Source organism: Melitaea cinxia, chromosome 23 (assembly GCF_905220565.1).
Source record: "Melitaea cinxia chromosome 23, ilMelCinx1.1, whole genome shotgun sequence".
NCBI lineage: Eukaryota > Metazoa > Arthropoda > Insecta > Lepidoptera > Nymphalidae > Melitaea > Melitaea cinxia.
This window is the reverse complement of record NC_059416.1, coordinates 462,635-488,581: the sequence shown is the minus strand read 5'-3', so window position 1 is coordinate 488,581 and position 25,947 is coordinate 462,635. Positions and strand designations below refer to the sequence as shown.

Genomic DNA, 25,947 nt, shown 5'->3' with positions numbered 1-25,947 from the left:
ATAAAAATAATTATCAAAATTATAAATAAAACGAACCAACGTAGCTAGGAATCATCAATTCCAATACAATCACAGATCTTTTCGCGATCATTATAACGTCGAAACGGGAGAAATAATATTCGTTCAGATCACAATATTGCAGATCTCGTCATCATTGGCTAAATCAAAGAGCGAGCACGACTCACCGTCGTCGTTACAACCAGCGCAGGTCTGAATTCTGAGCGAAGCGGATATCGCTGAGATATTGAACACTATCGATGTTTAGCGTATTTTGATGGTAAGTGTTCTGATTTAGTGGTTACGATCTGATGCCAAGACTGCTTTTGTATCGGTGTAGATGTAGATCTATTTTTCTTTGTTTTTTTTATTGCCTAAAATTAGTTAACACTCTCTCTATATGTGTATATGTATTGTAGTATATCTTGTATATCTTATAAGTTCCGATATTTTTTTATACTTCTAGTGGTAGTAAACTTGATGTTAATAACAATAAAAATAATTAACGTTTATTTCAGAACGAGCTCATATTTTGTTAGTAACAATTTTCTTAAAATCTTATGTTTTCTTTAATTTTTTTTGTTATTATTTTTTAGGTAAACTCTGTATATTACACTCTATAACACAAATACGTAGTTGTGACCATTTCAGTTTCATTATCACTTTAGTATAGTGAGCGGTTGAATAAGAAAAAAATAATAATTTGTAACTTTTACTCGTTTGCTATTCATTGTAATAGCTTAAAGTCTGCCGTTTTTTATTGTACCAAAATAAAATAAATGAAATTTGCTTTTGTGTATGTCTTAATGGGTTCTAGACTGGGACTTGGTCTCTAGAAAGCAGGTAAAAGTGTTAACTAAAGACGCAGTCACAATCGGTGCCTACCTTAAAAAACTGAAAAAAAAACTCGCCGTGGAACAGTGCACAGGATGATGTTACGTCTATTAAGTATTTTAATAATTTTTTTAATAAAATTCTGATTTACCCTTAATTTGACCTTTTGAGTGAATTACTCGGGGATTATAATTTAAAAATATCATTTGAAATTATTTATAATTTGCGTCAACTTCAAGCCGAATTAGCTACAAGAATGAAATTCATTAATTTCAATCTTAAAGTACATTTTATTTTTTAATGAAAATAATAAGTAGAGTTGTATTTAACTTAATTTAAAATATGGATTCTATTTATAAAAAAGTTCTTCTAGTTCAAAGATCATTTTCGTGGTTAAAACGAATCGTTTTTGAATATAGAAACTGGGTTATTCCTACGCACGATAAACATCTGTATAAGCATATTACAATACAGATATTCGTTGTGACTTGGGCTTTCGTATTTACCTCGTGTGTGTTTCCGTACTCGTATTCTACTAGAAAGCATTCGTTTGCTTTTTGAATATTTTTACACAATCTCATTTTTAATTGATAATTTTCTATGTCAGAATATTTCGTATGTAAATGTAAATACTTGATTATTACAATATTACTAACCTTTTACAGCGCTGAGTTTGTTTCCAACCATCTGTTTGGCTACGAACGCCGCCATTTTGAGTTCTTTATTCGCTTACGACTGGACCTGAAACAATAAAACTACAATAAGAACAATAAAGGAAGTGATCTTACATATTAAATCATAATTTTATCGGAACTTTATCGATCAAATCAAATATTTCTATACTCAAAAGCCTTCAGAAGCACATTTAGATTATAATTTTAAATATGAACATCTACATACAGCTACCACTGATTTCAAATGTAGATTCTAACGAGAAGAACCACCAAAAACCTTAATAGGTCTTTTAATTATGATCAATACACAATCATTATAAACTCAGTCATATGTCCTGCATGAAAGCCAGCTTTTAAAAATGCTGTTTCATTGAAAAAAAAAAATCATCTTTAATAACGATAAGTGATAAAACTGTAAAAAATATGTTCTTAGAAAAAAATCCTCTCAAAAGTTTATCATATATATTATATAATATCTAATATATAAAATTCTCGTGTCGCGGTGTTTGTAGTTAAACTCCTCCGAAACGGCTTTACCGATTCTCATGAAATTTTGTGAGCATATCGGGTAGGTCCGAGAATCGAACAAAATCTATTTTTCATATCCCTAAGCTATAAGAGGGGGGGGGGGGGGGTTAAGAGGTTTAATAAAATATTATGAAATTTTGTGTGCATATCGGGTAGATCTGAGAATAGACCAACATCTAGTTTTCATTCCCCTAAGCTATAGGGGGGGGGGGGATTGAGAAGGTTAATGAAATATATGGCAAAACAACGTTTGCGGGGTCAGCTAGTATAATACATAATTATCAGTAGAGCAGGGTTTTTCAGGCAACCTTATGTGCTTAGCATTATTATCAATGAGATTTTCAAATTTAAATATTAGTTATATTAAAAACTGATTAAAAGTATTAAAATAGGTTGAAAGCAATCAGCCTCACAAAAGGCAATCAGACCTTTTTACTTTAAACCCGTCCATAATTGAAGAGGAACGGATCGGTTGAATTAAAAAGCGATCAATCGCTAGATTAAGGTCAGGCGACATTGCGACGGGCACCGCTATATCTTATAAGGATGGTATTAAATATTTTACTGGAGAAAAAATTTAAAATATAAAAAATATGTATTTTTATATATAAAAAAATGTTTGAGAAATTTACACATGGTAGAAGTGAAACTTCTAAGAAGTAATATACGAGAGATTTTGAGATCTTTTGGCGCGTTACGGAAAAATGATGAAAATAATTTTTTACGATGCGCGCACACTGTCACATAAAAAAAGTTACACCTTGAAGTTAGCTAGTCAACAAAGAAGTTAGCGACGTGAAGTTAGCTTCGCAATAAAGTATAACTTCTTACTTTTTTTAACGAGAATATAAAATACTGTGTAATTTATTCTATCTTATTCTCTCCTATACATGTGTATACTATATATATAGTGCATAGATGCATTTTCGTTTCATTGAGTTTCAAACCACAGCGATTTAAAAAAAGCTTCATTTTAATAATGCAACAAGTAGATATTGTGTAGCACACCGTAGAAGTCGTAGCCGTAGAAGGTCTACGACACGAGTCTACGAATAAATGTTTTCGTAGACGCTTTTTAAAGGTAATCTAAGGTTTTGCTTTTACGTTCGTGACACTTGTTTTGATGATGTCTTCTATGTATCATATAATGCTTCAGCCTATAATATCCCACAGTTGGACATAGGCTTCTTTCCCCATGTAGGAGAAGGATCAGAGCTTAATCCACCACGCTGCTCCAATGCGGTTTGGCAGATATATTCCATACGTAGTAACGGTCGCTATCAGGTGTATATGATAACAACCGGGACCGACGGGCTAACTTGTTCTTCGAGGCAAGGCAGGGAGACCCACAAGAACTACACAAACACCCAGACCACGGCAAACACCTGTATGGAAAATACAAATGTTTGTCATGTGCGGGGATCGAACCCGCAACCGCCAACGCCACTGCCATAACTAAGTGCTATGACCGCTGCGCCAACGCGTATAAATGTATCATATAATATTTATGTATAATTTTTTATAGCCTATGGCATTTACTAATTAATTGGTTAACATAATTAAAATAATGCCATGATTGTATGATGATGCCATATTTGAAGATAATTGTGTTTCAAGAAATACAAATTATCGAGCTTAATATTACATACACATACGATTCAGCTTATAAAACCCCACAGCTGGGCATAGCCTCTTTCTCCATGTAGGAGAATTTTGATCTACTGCGGTTTGGCGGGTAGGTAATTTCATTGTTTATCAAAATAAAAAATCTATTAATTGTAATGCATTCTGTTGTATAATAAAATAGAATTATCAGGTGCTAAATGTTATCGCGGTATCAGCGTTCAAGATCCGTGCCGATAACTTTTTTTACGGCTCACCTGGTAGTAAGCGATTGCTGTAGCCTATAGACGCGTGCAACACCAGAAATATCGCAAGCGCGTTGCCAACTGTCGCTATAGGAGCAGCTCTGGAAACCTTACTCACCAACAGGAACACAACACTGCTTGAAAACAGTATTATTTAGCTGTGATCTTCTGTAAGGTCAAACCCGAAGGTGTAAGGTAATACCCCAGTTGGTTGGACTGCTCCAGATTTTAAGCAGGATATTTCTTACGTGCCCTACCTCACTTAAGTTATAAGTCCCGTATAAATAAAAGTATGTATAGTGACTATAAAACTTAAAAAATTAAAATACAAACAATACATGAAAAAAGTATTAAATGTTGAAATGGCTTACGCACTGAGAAACATAAATCTAGAACTGGTAAAACGATTTCTTCTTATAGCAAATCTAAAGGTATAAAACCTTTAATTTAAATAGTTTTGTAAGTAAATATAAATACTTTAATATATCCAAACATTACTTTACAAAATTATCTTAACACCTTTATTTTATTTACAATTAGTTATAAAAACATTTAATTAATATCGAATTATGTGATAATAATGACAAACTGCAATAATAATAATAGTCATCACGTAGACTATATATTAGAATATATAATGAAAAAAATATAAGTAAATAATGTATATGTATATATAATGTATATGTGTATATATCACACACGTGTATATATCAATCACGTGGATTATACATTAGACACTTTGTAGCCATCATACTAGACTATGCATAAAAATCTTACGCTTTTTTAACGTTATGGACATTTTTTGCCGGCTACCCCTCCGCAACGCCCCATAAGGAACTTCGTTCGAAAAATTTTCAAAATTATATTATTAGGTACTTTTGAGTGTAATAAAACTCACAGTTAGGCCTTACAATATAAATGTATGTAACGTATAACGTATGTAATGTATATATAATGTATAAATGTACATGTTATATTACTAATACTTATATATTATTATCATATGTATAATGTCAGTTGTGTTACCTACCTTTGAAAAACCTTTTAGAGATGTGACTTCGCTAATTCCTTTTCATTAATATATCAAAATTAACATTTGTGAACATTTATCTAATAGAATAACTATAATTAAACGTGTCTTTCGTCTTTTTTTTCGGCGCCATTTTTCGAATTCTCTTCGCGCGCTTTGAGAGGCGTTCTTTTTTCTTTTTGAACAGAAAATGGCGGTCGCGCAATGAAATATTTTATACAGCCTAAAATTTAAAAATAAGATAACAAATCAAAAATTATTAATTTTAATACAATAACATTCTATAATTATTATTTTATTTTTTATATATTTAAAATCATATATTTTTTGAATTTTGAAAAAGAGTAAAGTATATACATATTGTATGTTATGATGATTATTGCTTACACAAAACAGTTACATTATAATACTGTATCTATTATACTCTTTATTTTTCATAGATATTATATAAATATATAAGAATGATTTATTAATAATAGAATGTCTAAATATAAGAATGTTTTATTTTAAAATTACACATAATTAGCTGGTCAATCGGATTACATCTCCGTCAATATAAATTTGTATGGGCCGTAATAGACGTTTGACGTAGTCTGGGGATTTGTCTTTGTATTTATTGTTTTCTGTTTCCAGATCAACACAAAAGAAAACTATACTGAGGGTCTTTATATCTTTATATAAGATTTTTTTTTAAACTTGTAGATAATAATTAATAATCTTGAATTGAAAAAGATAAAAGCGTAAACCTCCATTGTTTCTCACATCCGTTTCCAGTCGCAGGGTCTAAATAATGCTATTCATTTAGTTGGTGATTCGCTTCATTTGGCTTGGTGCCATTCAGATTAAATATTTAAGAGACAGGTGTTACTAATAAATGAATATTGTGAAATTAAGCAAAAATGGAAAATAATTTTATTATTATAAAGCCGATTAAGCTATTTAAGATGATAGAAGTTTTTACGACTTCAATTTAAAGAGAAATAGTGATGTGTACGGTCTAGCGTTACAAAAGAAATAAGTTGACAGATGCCTAATGTATTTGATAAAATTGGTAAAGTAATATGAAATAATTTGTGCTCCTTGTACGTAAATAAAATAAGTTGTAATAAATGTTTAGACCATGTAAAAATATAATTTTTTATTTTTGCAACCACATACCTATTTTATTACGAGATATACTATATATATATATATACAGGGTTACAGGAAAAGTCGACCTAGATCCGTTAAGGGCGTGTAGTACACACCATTTCTGAATGATTTCACTATGGAACCCCCCATCCTAAACTTAACCGTTTTCGAGATATTCGAGTTTTAATTTTTTTTATGAAAATGCCCAATTTTTCGGCTATTGAATTGAATATTTTGAATTTTTTTGACTCTTATGATTATTTTTTTGGTTTTTTACATGAAGAATAAGATGTTTAATGACCTCAATGACTAAAATTGCACGTAAGTTAACTAAATGGGTCGTTGTAGACGATCGAAACTTAAGAAAATAAGTACAAATTATAAAAAAATATTTTTCTTTTCTGGATATCTCAAAAAATTATTACGGTACTTGCTCTGCAAATGTGCTTAAAATATTTACATTTTATCAGCTATCCAACATGGTATAACAACCTAGGGTTGTATTTAAACTCATAGAAAAAAACATAGTTGAAAAGGTTCAGGTAGTAGGTCTAACGGGTCCCTCGGCTATTGTCCGTCAAGTTAATCCGGTGCGTGTGAGCGAGACAACTTAAGATTTATGCAGGTGAGAGTGAGAAAAATAATGTGCAAAAACAAGTTCCAATGGAAGTTCCAATGGTTTCCAAGGATGGGGGGTTCCAAGTGAAATCATTCAGAAATGGTGTGTACTACACGCCCTTAACGGATATAGGTCGACTTTTCCTGTAACCCTGTATGTATGTATATATATTTAAAAATAACTGCTGTGAGTAACTAGTTTTTATTTCTATTAGTATCTAATATTTTAAGAAGTATGAAGTGAGTGGGTAAAAACAATTTCAAGTTGGATAACAATCACCATTGCATTCTATTTATTTTGTAAGAAATATAATTATATAACTAGCTGTGCCCGCGACTTCTTCCGCGTGGAGTTGAACAAAAAGTTATTGTTTAGTTCGCAAAGTTCTCAAATAAATAAATTTCTAAAAAAAGTAGCCTAAGTTACTCCTTACTATATCAGCTATCTACCAGTGAAAGTCCCGTCAAAATTGGTCCAATCTTTTCAGAGATTAGCCGGAATAAACAGACAGACAGACAGAAACAAATTGTAAAAAAATGTTACATTGGTACATGTACCGTGTATACATCCATACGCATTTAGTAAAAAGCGGTCATTATAATATTATAAACGGACACTCCAATTTTATTTATTTGTATATATGTATATAATAGCCGCTCCTATCTGTTACATGTACAATGTACCAAATAATTAAAATGTAGGTGGTATAATTTACGCTTCAATAACTTTACTTTGTCGTTTATCATTCATTATATCAAAGATCTATGTGAGTTATAAATAAATTTAGAACCTATTAAAAGTCTAAGTTAAACTTTGGGAGCGTTTATCAAATTTATGTTCAATTTTATGACCTCAGAAATTAAGTGCGGAGCGAGGGTAGTTTGAGTTATTATAACGAATTTTCATAATAAAATGACCATTTTTCAAGTTTCCATTATAATGTCACCATTATACAAACGTTTAAAATTGAACTTATATTTCTGTCAATAAAATAAATATAGTTATGAAAAAAAACTGTGCTATTAATAGTATAAAGTTGTAAAATATGTTTGTACGTTTTAAGGCTATCTGAAAAGTCTATTTTTTCGCGCTCATTCAATTTTCTTAATTAATATAAAGGCCATAACTATTGGAAAACTAATAATTGTTTGCCAGCAAACAAAAAAAAACGACTTCAATTATATCGACAATATACAAATACAACGTAAATACACGAAAAAAAAAAATATTAACAAACGCACTAGTCGCCACTACGATTTTCAAAGGTTCACCTCGATTTCTCTGAGATCCCATCACCAGATCCTGCTTTCCTTATCATGGTACGAACCAACCTTGGGGTATCTCCTTTCTAACAAAAAAAAATCCAAAATCGATTCATAAGGACGCAGCTATCCGCGAACATACATAAAAAAGCTATACCTATACGGTCGAATTGAGAAACCTTGTCCTTTTTTGAAATTGGTTTAAAAAGATGAATGAAATCAACAAAATAATGTCGTTCGTTGAAAGTCGATCTTGAGCTTTAGCGCCATTAAGAGAAACATCAATTTATTTATATTTATAGATAATACTATAGACACTATTTAGAGCTACATAGCATTATTATTTTAAGATAAAAATATTTTATAAAACTTCTATTTTATAAAGAACTACTCGATCAACGCCATCTACAAACTTTCACACGTACTACGATGTGGGCAGACGACTCAAGATAGCTTTTCAATAAAGTTGAAGATGGCGTTAGTGAGAAGGGAATGCGTTGCTATGGCAACTATGTCAACGTAGAACATAATAAGAATTTAATTTGTGACTTACTTTATACCAAAACTATCTGTAAATATTTAGTTCTTAAGTTGTGAATTGTAAATATGTATAATATTTTGTATATTAATTAAACATTATTGTTATTAATTTGTGACTTTAATCGGGGTTTTTATGTAATAAAAAATGTGGTAATATTTGTTATAATTTATGTTTATTTGCAGTCAAGTAGTTTTGTCGATTATATTAAAGAATAAAAAATAGTGAAAACTGAAATATATAGACATATAATACAATTTTATGCATTTTTAGTAGCAATCGAGCGAATGAAAAGATATTTTCTTTTACTTGCTAGATGTTAATGATTTTATTATGCAAGATATTACCAATTTTGTATTAAAACACGGTTTATATATTACTAGCCGACCCGTGCCCAACTCGTTGGGCGCTAACTATTATTTTTGTGACACAAATAATTATATAGTAAAGTTTTCATCTCGCTCGCATTTCTCCGATTTGATTTATATATACTATTATTTTTCATTCAATTTTTTGTTCAATCACAATAAAATATAGCCTATATCACTCCTGAATAGTGTAGTTTTCTTGAAAGAATTTTCATGATCGAATCAGTTTTTGCGAAGATTATACCGAACAAACGAACAAAGTTAGAAACTTTATTTCTTTATAATATTAGTATAGATTTTTAAAAGAGTGACTGCAGAGTTTCTTGTCGATTTTCCTCTGCAGAAGTACATTCCAAATCGATAGCAGCTTTACTTTTACAAAAATTATAATCATTTTTATATTGTTTTAATTTGTAAAATGACGATTCGAATTTCTCATGGGGTCTATATCCATAAAGTTGTTTTTGATTTTGACTTTGATTTTGATACTTATAAACTTCCTTAACAAGCCAGTTGAAGTTTATTTTATTTTATCAAATCATTCTTGTAGTGTTGTTCTGTTCTGCTTGATATTAAATTGACACTGACTCGCTTGTCTCATACCATCTCCACACTCCACGCCTGATAATACTCCTGATTGTATCCTCTACATTCATGTTGGAGCAAGATTGGAGCTTAATCCACCACGCTGCTCCACTGCGGGTTGGCGGATCCTTTTCCTAGATAGAGAAAGACCCCAGAGTAGCCTATGCGCAGCAGTGGGATGATTACAGGCTGAATCGTTGTACATTCATATTATGGTACAGTGCTCGGCAGAGAACAGTTGTTGACAGAGACTTATATGTATATATATATACAAACGGGATACACATACGGCTTTCTCAAACAGTTATTTAATGTGAATCATTTTTAGCACCCTCCAGTTCTTATAATCTCTACAATTAGAGTCGGTCCACGAAATAACGAATAAAGTTAGACATTGTTCATTTTCCACGACTGCCGAGTTCAAATACACTTGCTAACTTAATGGCATCATGCCAAGGAACCTGCCACATAAACAATATCTTTTTAAGAGTCTGCGACCTGAAATGGGCATTAGATAAGTCCAGGCTTATTACAAATATTTTTAAAGTAATTTAAGTCTAGTTAGGTTTTACTAATATTAAGTTTATGTTCGATATTTCTGATAACACATACTCGTAACATACTTTCTCTTTGTTATTTCCTATGTGTCATATATATTTATTTATATAAATATCAACTCACAACTCCTAGAGCACAGAGCATGGTCATAAATAGGCCAGTAAAAATAAACTTCTCTTCTCGTACTAAATTTGCCATTAATGAACATCCCATTTAATGAACTAGTAGAAGAAATAGTAAGATTTTTAAGAGTTATCGGCGGAGATATAAAAACCGGTTCACTAAATGGGCCATAAATCGTAAACGGTAATTTTTATAAAAAGGAAACAAAAGATGCGAAATTTTGTGTTCCACAATAATGGTCTCAATAAATATGTGTCAAAATGTATAGCTTCCAAGATACAGGACAAAAACGTTTTTACATGATAATGCTTGAGCCTTCAGGTAGATCTTCAAGCATTTTGTGATTTTGTACTCGCTAAATGACATTATAAAAAAAGGGTGGATTGGAAATCTATAGCAAGGTTGACCAAAAAAAAACTACTATTTTTACTAGTCTAAAACTAGCACAATAAAGCCTCAAACAAAGGAAGCAAATGTAAAAAGTAAAAATAAAAAAATTTTTCTACATTATATGAAAAATTCAAAGTTTAAAAGAAACTTCAATAAAAGTTAGAACAAAGCAAGGCGACCGCGTCGTTTTTACGATCACAAGCCAAAAGGGATTCTCGAGATGAAAATATCTCGAGAAATATTTAGAACGAATAATATTATCGTACAGTTGCAAAGTTTTCGCATTGTTGTTGATAGAATACTGCTTTTCAAAGCTAGAGATAAAAAAAAAACTGAAGTTAGAATCGTTATCCGATGCCGCTTGAAACATAGTTGTAAAATGGATGCAAAAAAGTCCATTCTACTATTTATAAAAACTTTTCTGAAAATATTTGCTGTATCTCTGTTAGAAATATAATTTCATGCTTCTCTGTATATTTTCCTTGAGGCTGTGGTTTCTTTTAGTAGTAGTATTGATTGTTTAAGACAAATTTTAACTACTTTTTATCACACATTGAAACAATCTCGTTAAAGAAACTTTAATATAATTATTTTTAAACAATTTTTAAATCACTCTAACCATCACGGAAATCAGCCCATTAATAATTATGTTCGCTGCAAACGAAAAAAAAAAACGACTTCAGTTACATCGGTAAGTAATACGAAGAAGGTAGTCGGTAAAACAGTACATTTAATACGCCATTAAAATAAAAAAAAAAAATCCGCTTATCAGTTCTCAATCTTCTCTTCTAGATCACATGACAACGACCAGCTTTCGATTAAAAGGGGAATCATTAAAATCAGTAATATCAGTAAAAAGGTAGAAATTACTCTTTTATTTTGAAGTAGGTTATAAAGCCGAGATTCTAAGTCTTTCAGAAAAGGGTTTCTGAGGTAGGGCACGGCAGGAATTTCCTGCTCAAAATATGGAGCAGCCCGACTGGAGTATCTTACAGACCTTACAGAAGATCACAGCAAAATAATACTGTTTTCAAGCAGTATTGTGTTCCTGTTGGTGAGTAAGGTGACCAGAGCTCATGGAGGGATTGGGGATTGGGTCGGCAACGCGCTTGCGATGCTTCTGGTGTTGCAGGCGTCTATAAGCTACGGTAATCGCTTACCATCAGGTGAGCCGTACGCTTGTTTGCCGACCTAGTGACATAAAAAAAAAAGAAAAAATCCTCTTTTAGCGCCAATAAGTGTGTGTTCGTAAAACGCACAATATATCGTGCGTCGTCGGTTCGAAATTTTTAAGGTTTCCTGGAAGTGGGTCGACAGGAAATTGCATGGGAACCGGTAAACCTTATCGCACGTTGCGTTACGTGGGTTAAAACTATTTTTTTATTTATTACAAGCGACATAAGGTGATATCGTGTTATGTTCGTCAATATAATCGCGGTAGCTATTTCACTTTGCATTATTATCTTAACTGTAAATTATTTTTTAAAATGAGTATTAGTAATAGTAATCCATTTTGTAGTATATGGTTTATAATTATGTTTTTAAATGTATTTTATTTTGTATTCTTACTTTTAATAGATTTTTGTAACTATAAGCAATAAAATTGCGAAATAAAATTATCCGTTTCTTCTGCATTTCTTTATTCAATGCTATTTTTCTAGATAGTAGAAAAATTTAGCGTAATCTGTCATACATTTTCGTAGTTAAGTTAGTGAATAATACGTCTCTTCAGCTAGTCTAGATAAAGCGATATTAAAACCAACAACCTACAACAAAATCTTTACAGCAACCACGGTCCTCCCATCACCATGGTAGTTGTTGTAAAGTATTCGAAACATCGGGCATGTAAAAAACATAATAATATACATTATCAAAGATTACTCCAAAAGTTGTAATCAGATCGCGATGAAATTTAAATGTGACTACATGATAAACATTGGCTTTCGATTAAATTAAAAATCATCAAAATCGGTAAACCCAGTAAAAAGTTATGCCGATTTTTGAGAGTTTCCCTCGATTTCTCTGGAAGCCCATCATCAGATCCTAGTTTCCTTGTAATAGTACCATACTTAGGATATCTCCTTTCCAACAAAAAAAAATAATTATCAAAATTGGTTCATAAACGACAAAGTTATCCCCGAATAGACATAAAAAATATAATAAAATAATATATAGGGTGAAATTGAGTAACCTCCTCCTTTTTTGAAGTCGGTTAATAAATTGCAATAAAATCCTAAAAAGTTGTTTCATTATAATATTAAAACTATAAATCGTAATAGCACAGAATATGCGAATCAATAAAAATGTCACTTTCCTTAAATCCAACATTACTATACATTACAGTAATGTTGTCACTGATTTTAGTAGTGTATATGTTTATTCCAACTTCAATAAGACAAAGCAATAGCGACCCCCATTTAAATGCAAATTACCAGCCCTTTCGTTGCGGGCCGTCGGCTTTCAGAAGAATCGGAAAAATTCTTGTTAACAATATGCTAATACTTGTTTACAGAGGACTGGTTCTATGCTGTTTGTTGACTCGGCCCTTGACTCTAGGCTCTTAGTTTTAATGTACCTTTTGTAAGGATGTTGAATCTGTATTATTAATTCAATTGCTATCTTACGTTCTCATAGATTTTTATCGAAAGCTTCATATTACAAATCTCGTTTGAGCTCATATCTTCTCTTATTCTTTTACGGGATGTGACAGGGTATGTAGTAAACAGGGTACAGGGTAATTGTTTTTTTTTTATACCACTAGGTCGATAAACAAGCGTACGGCTCACCTGATGGTAAGAGATTACCGTAGCTTATAGACGCATGCAACACCAGAAGCATTGCAAGCGCGTTGCCGACCCAATCCCCAATCCCTCCCAGGAGCTCTGGTCACCTTACTCACCAATAGGAACACAATACTGCTTGAAAACAGTATTATTTAGCTGTGATCTTCTGTAAGGTCGAGGTACTACCCCAGTCGGGCTGCTCCATATTTTGAGCAGGAAATTCCTGCTGTGCCCTACCTCAGTTGAGCTGTGCTGTTTAACTGAGGTGGGGTACAGCAGGAAATATCCTACTCAAAATCTGGTGTAGCCCGACTGGAAAAATATCTCGAATTTTCAAGCAGTGTTGTGTATTATTTAGCCGTGAACAAGAAAAATAATGATTTTTTTTAAATTGTATTTTCTTGTTGTCGTCGATATGACGACAATGTCTTCGACTTCTTACATAAAGGGTAAGAAACTATTTTTACATGTTCCTGTGGTGAAAGAGGTGACCAGAGCTCTTGAGAGGTTTGGAGGCAAAGTTTGTAAAGCGCTTGCGACACTTCTAACCTCGGACTAATTCGAAGCACGTTGATTTCTCGTTTCTTAGGTGAACTTCTAGTATAATAGCATTCCATAATGTCCTCGTAGCTTTCGTCCTCCCTCTTTTTTTATACATATACATTTAAAAGAAGAGCAAAAAATTAACTTCTAGATATACAGGTTTTACCTTAAGCTACAGTACTATTTATCAACGTTGCCTGATCGCAAACGTGCTTTAAAGGCCAATGTATAGTTAAAAAAAAGTAAACTAGACAAGCCTATCTGCAGTGCAGAGGTATTGCAGAGTAATCTTTACATTTTTAAACAGAAAATAATTATTACTTTAGCAATGGAATCATTACCAGTAAGCTTCTTTATAATGAACCTAATTCATCATATAATATAAAGTTCATATATGCAATACATCCTGCGTTGTATGCTAAACAATTCAGACGACCTGCAAAGGTCGGGTGTTATGTGGATTTTAAATGAAAAAATAATTATGCCGCATTAAAAATAATTGTGTGCGAGCTTAACGTAAGCATCCCGCTTAAAAATTTAAGCTGAGCGGACAGTTCGTTTTGCCTACGTGAATTTAACGTTATTTTTGGGTGTTATTACAAAGCGCGGGTTGGATATATACATATGAATATTAAATTAATAATTGTTCATTTAAAGAATTATTTATTTAAATAATGTGCTGTGTGGCTACGGCACTAAAGAATTTAGCCACCCCCTCTCTTCCCGTGGGTGTCGTAAGAGGCGACTGAGGGATAACAAGGTTCCACAACCACCTTGGAACTTAAGAAGCCGACCGATGGCGGGATAACCGTCCAACTGCTGGCTTTGAAATACACAGGCCGAAGATGGGCAGCAGCGTCTTCGGTGCGACAAAGCCAGTACTGCGGTCACCAACCCGCCTGCCCAGCGTGGTGACTATGGGTAAAACACATGGGTTCACGTTATTTTTGGCGTAAACTTGTGGAGGCCTATGTCCAGCAGTGGACTGTATAGGCTGTAATGATTATTTAAATTATGAAATAAATGATTGAGTAATATTTTCATTTGCTTTATTACGCTTCAGCCTGTAATATCCCACTGGTAGGCCTCTTTCCCATTAGCTCATAGGCCTCTTTCCCATTTAGGAGAATGGTCAGAGCTTAACCCAACACTCTGCCCCAATGCGGGTTGGTGCATATATTCCCTACTATGAGTAATGATTGCTATCAGGTGTACATGATAACAACTGAACCAACGGCTCAACGTTCTTTCCAAGACACTGCGGGGAGACCCAAAAGGATTGCTTCAACTGAGGTAGGGCACAGCAGGAATTTCCTGCTCAAAATATGGAGCAGCCCGACTGGGGTAGTACCTCGACCTTACAGAAGATCACAGCAAAATAATACTGTTTTCAAGCAGTATTGTGTTCCTGTTGGTGAGTAAGGTGACCAGAGCTCCTGGGGGGATTGGAGATTGGGTCGGCAACGCGCTTGCGATGCTTCTGGTGTTGCAGGCGTCTATAAGCTACGGTAATCGCTTACCATCAGGTGAGCCGTACGCTTGTTTGCCGATCTAAAGACATAAAAAAATGCACAAACACCCAGACCACGGCGAACATCTGCATGGCCAATACAATTGTTATATCTACTAGTCGCCAATAAATAAGTAAATAGCCCACCTCACTCATACAAAAACAGATGTTACAACATGAAGTTTCACATCCAATAACTTTCCTTAAAGTTCAAGCTTTTAATCATCACAAATTCAGTCAATACAAGCTATAAAAAAAAAACTATTTTAGATATTCATCAATACAAATAAATAAAAATTGGAGGGAATAACCGCTTTTTACTTAATTCATAAGTATGTGTACACGGTAAATATACCAAAATAACATTTGTTATAATTTTTGTCTGTCTGTCTGTATATCTGTTTGTTTCGGCTAATCTCTGAAACGGCTGGACCGATTTGGACGGGATTATCACTGGCAGATAGCTGATGTAATAAGGAGTAACTTAGCTCACTTTTAGTCTTACAATTTAATCCTCAGTAATTATTTCCGTCAAATTTGAATACGAGTAAATATATAAAATTATAAATTAATAACACATTACGAAGCAGAGGATACGTAAATAACGTTCATAACTCACAAAGACTACATCGCAAACATCAATCAAGTCTTTCAGGAAAACCTTCGAACACTTCAGTCGTTTCCTTGAATGCCTCCAGAGATAAACTGGCAAGAAACAGCCGTAAATTGTCAATATAAAATGAAACGTATTACACTAGATTTACAATACATTTTCCCTTGACAAACATTGCGCAATGTTATGGTAAAATATATGTTATGTCATTCGAAATACCATCTATTTTTCCATGAATATAAATCGCGGGTAGGTGTGTGATGAAATGATTTCGATCAACTTCTTTGTGTCTCTTTCTATTGTTTGATGTGTGAAAAAGACGGCGTGCTCATTGTGTCTCGTAAATAATATTGTAATACGCCATTTTTATCACTTGGCGACATTAAATACCCGTTTATATTCATATAAATATTACGATATATATTACGATTATTTTTTTATGTTTTCTTTTAAGCTAGTATTAGCTTATTGAATGTTTGGATCTTTGGCATTTGGAGTCTTTAACATTATTTAATCTGAACCAGACTTATCTTCGAAAATATCAAATAAAAAAAAGATTAATTACACGCTATTTTATTTTTCAGAGACAATACGTGACATTAGCAATTATATGCAGGAATACAATTAAGATTAAGCTCACTTCACTTCAACCTATCGCAGTCTGCTGCTGGACATAAACCTCCACGAGTTCACGCTAAAAATGGCGCGGATTCGTGTATGCTGCCCGAGTCACCACGCTAGGCTGGCGGGTTGGTGACCGCAGAACTGGCTTTGTTGCACCGAAGACGCTGCTGCCCATCTTCGACCTATGTATTTCAAAGCCAGCAGTTGGATGGTTATCCCGCTATCGGTCGGCTTTTAAAGTTCCAAGGTGGTAGTGGAACTGTGTTATCCTTTAGTTACCTCTTACGACACCCACGGGAAGAGAGGGGTAGTTATATTATTTACTACCTAGCCACACAGCGTGTATTACCAGTTATTTCAAGTATATTCGTTTAAATGGAATTTGTGTCAACTTTTGCCTCAAACGGAGTTGGGAAACAGAGATTGTACTGTATAGACACTTATCCACAGATTTCGAAAGACGCTTCCTGGGACGGATATCGAAATTAAGATTATAATTTTAACAATAATTAACAATATATACACGTAACATTTATTTAAATACATAATGTGTTAATATATCTAAATATATTTCTATTTTGTAAGACATTTATCATAAAAACTATTTACTAAAGGAAATATTGAAATATTCTTGTTGAAACACCAGAAGCATTGCAAAGACGTTGCCGACCCTATCTTCGACACCGCTAGCAGCTCTGACTACTTTTTTTTACAACTATTAGTTCTTATAATTATAAGCGATGCTTCCTACCTCAAACGACTGAGGTATGGCACAGTCAGAAATTTCCTGCTTAAAATATGGAGCAGCCCGACCGGGGTAGTACCTTGACCTTACAGAAAATCACAGCTAAATAATATTGCTTTCAAGGATTGCTTACTACAGAAACACAACACTGCATGAAAGCATTATTATTTGGCAGTAATTTTTGCTTATCTCACTACTTCATCAGTGGGGTTGCTCAATTATTACCAGTTTCATAAATATTACTTACATTTTTGTTGGAATTGCGAATTAGAACGTGCTACTAACAAAGAAGTTTGATAGCACAAACCTTTTTAACGATAAATTGACTAAGAAGGAGGTTAAGGTTTTTTATCTCTTTTATTTATTACTTTTATCATTTAATCTGTCCCTTTAGATTGAATTAGGCCTGTACGAAAAAGCGCTTAATTTTTAGAAGTCATTCAGTGAAATGAATTAATGTTTTGAAAAGAAAGGCAAAAAAGAGTCAACTTTGTTTGACATGACCTAATTTAGAATTGAATGAACCATTTACGTGTTTATGTAATTAGCGTTATATATAACCTTTTTTGAATAGGGATTGAAAATGTTAATTGAACAACGCTTGAAGGTTTTTTCAATTAATAATTTGTGTTTTAATCTGATTATATTTGAGGAAGATGAGATTAAAGTATTAACAAAAAGGTTTGATTCATTTTCCAAAATTCTTCTATAAGTTATTTAAGATTATTATTTTTTATTGTATAAATTTTTTCAATTACGCTTGAATTAAATTGAAGGCTGGAAATATTGCAGTCTAAAAAATAAATTGACTTACAGGGTTTATTTCTCCGGTAGCGGATACAACTATATGACATATTAACTCAAAAGATTAAAAAAAAAATTTCATCAACTCCACTTTGTCAGGGTTATTATTATTTTCAAGTCGTGTCACTGATCTAAAAATTAATTACATTTTAAAACATTAATTTTGTAGCGAAAACACTACTGTTGGATTTGTTCCGCATTAGTTCATACGGAGTATGAATTGCCATTTTTTTTTTTCATTAGCAAGTTATCGTTACCAGGTAAAAAATTATTAATAAAAATAGGTAAAAAAACTTTTTAAGTTAAACGGTTTTATGTTAAACATACATTGCAATGTTTAAGATAAATGTACTAAAAACCAAAAAATAATAAAATAGATACAGTCGTGGGAATTATAAACATATGCATAGACTAGACTAAAATAAAACCGTGGGGCACGTCAATTGTCTACAATCGTTGATTAAAATGTTTGTTTTGTAATGTTACACTATAATTAGGCAGTTGTTCAACCGACAACGATGGACGTGTGATAAGTAGGGCTAGAATGTGGAAACAAGCTAGCAAGCTCGATTATAAGCGAGTTTTAGGGTTTCATAGTGGTGAGCGAGTAGTACTTTTATCATATGTTTTGTCGATTAAAGACAAACTACGAGCAGTGAAACGATTCCTCGCCAGCCAGCAGTGTGAATGTCCAACGATAAACTAGTTGAAACATCTCTTTTATTTACATGGAGTGTATAACTATTGGAATTTCCATGAGCAAGAAAATAGTAAGTAATTTCCTCACCGTCTGCGGGCCAACTGCCTATTTTAACGACGAATTAAACGATTCTTCTATCGCACATTAAGTTTATAATTAGTAGACAATTGACGTGCCCCACGGTTTTATTTTAGTCTAGTCTATGCATATGTTTATAATTCCCACGACTGTATCTATTTTATTATTTTTGGTTTTTAGTACATTTATCTTAAACATTGCAATGTATGTTTAACATAAAACCGTTTAACTTAAAAAGTTTTTTTACCTATTTTTATTTTCTAGTTTTTAGTTTTTATTTCGCATTCTGTTTAATTCATTTAGTGCTTCATTATTGCAAGGCCCATCTTAAATATTGAGGTTGTATAGTGCACTGTATTCTTCTTGTCAAGCCCTTTTATTTGATACCCATATTGGTGGGATTGATAAAAAATTGTTATCAGACATTTGGTAGCGGCGGCCAGCTTAGATTTCAATTTTGCATAGTAAATTGTATTCTACTTGTTGAGACCTTTCATTTGATATCCATGTTGATGGGATTGATAAAACCTAAGTTATCCGCCATTTTGTAGCGGCCGCCATCTTGGATTTCAATTTTTTATAGTATATTGTATTCTGCTTGTTGAGCCCTTTCATTTGATACCCATATTGATGGGATTGATAAAACCTACGTTATCCGCCCTTTTTGTAGCGGCGGCCATCTTGAATTTATAATGATAATGAATAAACATAATTGTATTGTCACCAAAATCCAAAGTGTATACAAAATTTCAGATTAATCGGTTGACAGGAATAGGGTGAAATTTGAATTACTAAATTTGACCCAAGAATAAAAAATAAAACAAACGGGGTGAGCTAAATAAAACCGTTTAATAAATAAAAATAGGTAAAAAAACTTTTTAAGTTAAACGGTTTTATGTTAAACATACATTGCAATGTTTAAGATAAATGTACTAAAAACCAAAAAATAATAAAATAGATACAGTCGTGGGAATTATAAACATATGCATAGACTAGACTAAAATAAAACCGTGGGGCACGTCAATTGTCTACAATCGTTGATTAAAATGTTTGTTTTGTAATGTTACACTATAATTAGGCAGTTGTTCAACCGACAACGATGGACGTGTGATAAGTAGGGCTAGAATGTGGAAACAAGCTAGCAAGCTCGATTATAAGCGAGTTTTAGGGTTTCATAGTGGTGAGCGAGTAGTACTTTTATCATATGTTTTGTCGATTAAAGACAAACTACGAGCAGTGAAACGATTCCTCGCCAGCCAGCAGTGTGAATGTCCAACGATAAACTAGTTGAAACATCTCTTTTATTTACATGGAGTGTATAACTATTGGAATTTCCATGAGCAAGAAAATAGTAAGTAATTTCATCACCGTCTGCGGGCCAACTGCCTATTTTAACGACGAATTAAACGATTCTTCTATCGCACATTAAGTCGATAATTTGTAGACAATTGACGTGCCCCACGGTTTTATTTTAGTCTAGTCTATGCATATGTTTATAATTCCCACGACTGTATCTATTTTATTATTTTTTGGTTTTTAGTACATTTATCTTAAACATTGCAATGTATGTTTAACATAAAACCGTTTAACTTAAAAAGTTTTTTTACCTATTTTTATTTTCTAGTTTTTAGTTTTTATTTCGCATTCTGTTTAATTCATTTAGTGCTTCATTATTGCAAGGCCCATCTTAAATATTGAGGTTGTATAGTGCACTGTATTCTTCTTGTCAAGCCCTTTTATTTGATACCCATATTGGTGGGATTGATAAAAAATTGTCATCAGACATTTGGTAGCGGCGGCCAGCTTAGATTTCAATTTTGCATAGTAAATTGTATTCTACTTGTTGGGACCTTTCATTTGATACCCATGTTGATGGGATTGATAAAACCTAAGTTATCCGCCATTTTGTAGAGGCCGCCATCTTGGATTTTAATTTTATATAGTACATTGATTATACTGGTTGAGCACTTTCATTTGATACCCATATTGATGGGATCGATAAAACCTACGTTATCCGCCATTTTGTAGCGGCCGCCATCTTGGATTTCAATTTTTTATAGTATATTGTATTCTGCTTGTTGAGCCCTCTCATTTGATACCCATATTGATGGGATTAATAAAACATAAATTATCCGCCATTTTGTAGCGGCGGCCATCTTGAATTTATAATGATAATGAATAAACATAATTGTATTGTCACCAAAATCCAAAGTGTATACAAAATTTCAGATTAATCGGTTGACAGGAAGAGGGTGAAATTTGAATTACTAAATTTGACCCAAGAATAAATAAAGAAAAAATAAAAAAACAAACGGGGTGAGCTAAATAAAACCGTTTAAAAATAGTAATTATAGTTTTGGTAGATACCTAATAAGTCTAGACTTTGGTGCTGCTATCGAAGAAACTAGAAACTATTTATTGCAAGCAATTAATAACGATGTCAAATTGTTAGTAACACTAGACCATACGCGCGATTTCATCTACTAGTATGAATGTTTGTGTTACGGTGGTACACTATCGTATCTGCAACACCAGAAGTGTAGCAAGCGTATCGCAGACCCTACTAACCTACCCTCGATCTCCCAGTTCCCGTCACCTTGCTAATCAAATACAACCCTCCTTGAACAGTAAACAGTATTATTTAGCGGTGATCTTCTATAAGTTCGAGCCCAATTCTGGCTGCTTCAGATTTTGCACCGGATATTTTCTGCTGTAACCTACCTCACTTAAATATATACACGTATATTCGTGTATAATCAGCGTCATCAGCCTTTAATATCACCATAGCCAATAAGTAGCCCAGTCTATTTCCTATCCTGTCGCCGAGTGACGTGATACGCGTGAGAAAGGTCATCCTGTACCCCTTTCATCCATCCCAAAACCCTTTATACTATTTACGACGTCGCTCCAAACTTGCCAGTTCTGTAAATGTTTAATATTTGATGACGGTTAAGTCAATATTGTTCGTTAGTCTGACGCTTAAAAAATTGAGTTATATAATTTGCGTGTGGATGTCAATAACCTAACTGCCGAAGGTGCTGCGTGTTTTTAGAACCTGTATATGTGAATACATAATATGAACATGGGTACGCTCTGTATGTTTGATTGTGTGCCTAATAAATTAATGAAATATCATTAATAAAAAAACGTATATTCCAAAAATTGAACACGTATGGATCGTCTTCTTGTCGATTACTGTTAAACTGTTCGAGAAATTTTCAAGACACCCAAGTGTCACTTAAAACTACCTTAATGCATTTTTAATGTCACTTCCAACACTAAACGTCGTGATGGATAATGACTGGTCTAAGGATCAAGATAGCTTCATATCTGACAGCTTAAGAATAAGTTAACTAAAGTTGTAATTGAAAAACACTAAAACTACTGAGCCTATCCGATTAAAGATCTTTATTACGTGTTAGCTTCAGAAGAAACACGAAAATATGAATTATGCAATAGCTATCCGAATGGGTATGGACATCAATAAAAATGAATAGCCAAGCTAAGTAACCTAAATTAAGGTCATCAGTTCAGCTTAATACAGTCCACTGCTGGACATAGCCCTCCACAAGTTCGCACAAAAATGGCGTGAACTCATGTGTTTTGCCCATAGTCACCACGCTGGGCAGGCGGGTTGGTGATCGCAGGGCTGGCTTTGTTGTGATCGTAGACGCTGCTGCTCGTCCTTAAATGAAGGTCATCTTAGTGTTTATATATGTAAATTCACCAATCTTCCCATATCCTTCGATTAAATTATTTTATTTATACTAACAAGTTAATTAGAAAATACTACAGTCTAACCTATGGTTTTCCTTGAAAGCGTCTACGGAAACATTTATTCGTAGACTCGTTTCGTAGACCTTCTACGGCTACGACTTCTACGATGTTCTACACAATATCTATTTGATGTTATTTTGTTCCATGTATAATTCTATGTATACATTATAACTATATATGTTTATATATACTCGTATATGTGTATTCGTTTATATGTATTTTATATTTGTGTATATTTTATTTCTATCACTTGCTTTTACAGTATAATTTTATTTTTTGCTTTGTTCTAAAGGATGTCTGTGAGGGTATGTTTGTTAAAATAATGAAATAAGCAAATGATAAAAGTAACCAAGCGTTAAGTAAACATTTTGTCATAATTTTTTATTTTGTTTTTTTGTCAACAAACTGTTTCGATAAATATAATTAAACATAGTAAATAGATGATAGGCATTGTAGGTAAATATATAAGGTATAATACTAAGACACGCTAAGCGCTAAAACATTATTACGGTCACATATTACTATTAACATTTTAAACGTTGAATATGCTAACGTATTTTACTCCATTTATATGTTTAAACGAGAATGAAACCTGCATCAACTTGCATAATTTATCTCGCAACTAAGACACAGACTGTATTTACAACGTTTTTATTTTAAAAATTTAACTTGATAAGTAAAAAATGTAAGTATGAAATGTGGCTTTCTACCTCGTTTGTGAAAAACTTAAAATATTTATAAAGGAACTATTTCTTGATTAAAAATTTCATTAAAGAAATATAATTATCTCAAAAGAATTAATATGATGACATAAAACGGGATGTTAATTTATTTAAGAGGTTAGAAAATATTATACAAAACGTTTTTTGCAAGACGCCTTAATTCGGATTACTATGTACCTCTTTTAATTATTATAAGTAACTTAAAAACTATATGGTCGATACTGGACGGGCCGACCATGAGTCTTTCTGGAGTCTTTCTCATATAAACGTATTTAATTTATTTTTGAATCAAAATAAAATGGAAAGCAAATTTATAAAATACAAGAAGGCTTTAAAGCATTTTCAATGATTATTTACCGACTGCTTAACGTGCTCTACGAGGCACGGTGGACATCCGAACCGGACCATTTAACGACACGTTGGCGCAGCGGTAATAGCACTGGCTGTTGCACATTTGTATCGACCATATAGTTTTTAAGTTAATTATAATAATTAAAAGAGGTACATAGTGGGGAGGTTTATCAAGTTGCATGTACAAAATGTGACTGAATCAATCTCCCTGTGGTAGTTATTTATTTCTATTTATTCATTTTTATTTTTATTTTTTGTTTGTATTTTGTTTTACTAACATAGTTCTTAAGTAATTATTATTGTACTAACCAACTATGAGCCTACGTAGCTTGACAATAAAAGATTTTTATTTTATTTTTTTATATCGATTGAAGAATTATAAGCAAATACTTCTTACGTCCAATAATATTAAGTTACAAACTCAGATGATTTTTTTGTAAAAAAAAATCTAAGAAAAATAAATAGGTATAAAAACTTATCATGTCTCAGAATACTAAATTAAAAACTCAGACGATTTTTTCATATATAAAAAACTAACATTTTCTTGTTAGAAGACGCTCGAGGTCTAAAAGCGCATTTCGAATACAATCCGATTGTTTTAATTATTCTGATTAATTTATTTATTTATTTTATATATGCTTGACTATAAAGTAGTAACTTTGTATGTGTTAGGCATCGTTGACAATATTTATTCTTAGTAAGGTAGAGAACAGCAGGAAATGCAGTGTATTGACTACAAGGTAGGGTTTGCAACGCACTTATAAGTTGTTGTTGCCGTTGCAGACATACATAGTCTGTGGTAACCTCTTACTATCTCGCGTAGTACGCGTAGGCGTAACGTAGACGCCATTACCGTACGCTTGTTTGATATTCTAGAATAATTGTATTTGCTCGCAAACGAAAAAAAAACCGACTTCAATTACATCGACAAGTGTCGCGGCTTAGCAAGCAACCCCATCTAGTGTGCAGATGGTGGGGCTACACGTGAAGTTTTAAATGGTTGCCACCGTTGTCCACTGTGTGGCGCTGAAGCGATCGATTTTTTTTTTTTTTTTTTTTTATATAAATTCATTTAGACGGTGACTGGAAAAATATATCGAAATTAAACGTAAACGCTCCGAACATCTCTCCTTGTATAAAATTAAAATATTGTAAACCGCGACATTAAACGTAGTTAAAATTAGTCTACGTTGTTTCATTCGAAGATCTCCGTAGTTTGACTGATCGTTGCTGCCCCATAATTTGGTCTTCGAGCCGTATTTACCAAGAAGTATTTACCAAGAAATTGGACTTCGCACCGACTGCTATTCGTCAAAGAAAATTCGACGCAGCTACTTCTTCAGTCAACGGCTAGTGACGTTTCTTTGCGATTTGTGCTGATTCAGTCTTCGTATAACCGTGAGTACCTTACATTATTCTTACACGTAGGCCTCTAAAATGTCCACTGAAGATAAATTATTAGTGCCTTCCACAGCTTCCCCCTCGGGAAAACAGCTAAAAGATATTTCCGAACTTAAAAAACAGCGAGGTAATTTGAAAGGTCGGTTAACACAATTTAAAAAATATTTAGATTCATTGCCATGTAATTCTTTATCTCAAGTTCAAGTTAAAGAAGTTAAATTAAGAATGCAAACAGCTCAAGATCATTTTAATACTTTTAACAACATACAAAATCAAATTGAGCTAATTTTACCCGAGTCGGAATATACAGCAAACTTTGAGTATGTAGAATCTTTCGAATCATTATATTTTAACGTTCTAGCTACAGCTGAAAGTATAGTCGAAAATTCCGTTGAAAGTTTAAAATGTAGCAGTAAATCGTCAGTGCAATCGAATGTTAAGCTGCCGGACATAAAATTACCCTCCTTTGATGGTTCGTTTGATCAGTGGCTAGAATATAGGAATTCGTATATTACTATGATACACAACCGTTCAGATTTAGACGAAATTCAGAAATTTCATTATTTAAAGGCTTCGCTGAGCGGTTGTGCGTTACAAGTTATAAGCGCTTTGGAATTTACAGCGGATAATTACGTGCATGCCTGGGATCTACTTCATAGTAGATTTCATAATACGCGACTTCTTATACAGAACCACTTGAAATCATTATTTTCTATCTCTCCGCTCAAGCAGGAATCCCACTTACAGATTCGTAGGTTAATAGATACTACACTCAGAAACCTGCGTGCTTT

The 25,947-nt window shown here is 32.9% G+C and overlaps 1 protein-coding gene across 1 annotated transcript in view; it reads right to left on the bottom strand.

Annotated features, from left to right (window-relative positions):
* The window catches only part of LOC123665238 (complexin), a 417,462-nt gene that overhangs the window by 128,403 nt on the left and 263,112 nt on the right, over positions 1 to 25,947 (bottom strand). The window contains exon 3 of the mRNA XM_045599571.1: positions 1,488 to 1,572. Coding sequence (XP_045455527.1) covers positions 1,488 to 1,542 — 55 coding nt within the window. The 5' untranslated portion in view covers positions 1,543 to 1,572. The remainder of the gene's footprint in view (positions 1 to 1,487; positions 1,573 to 25,947) is intronic.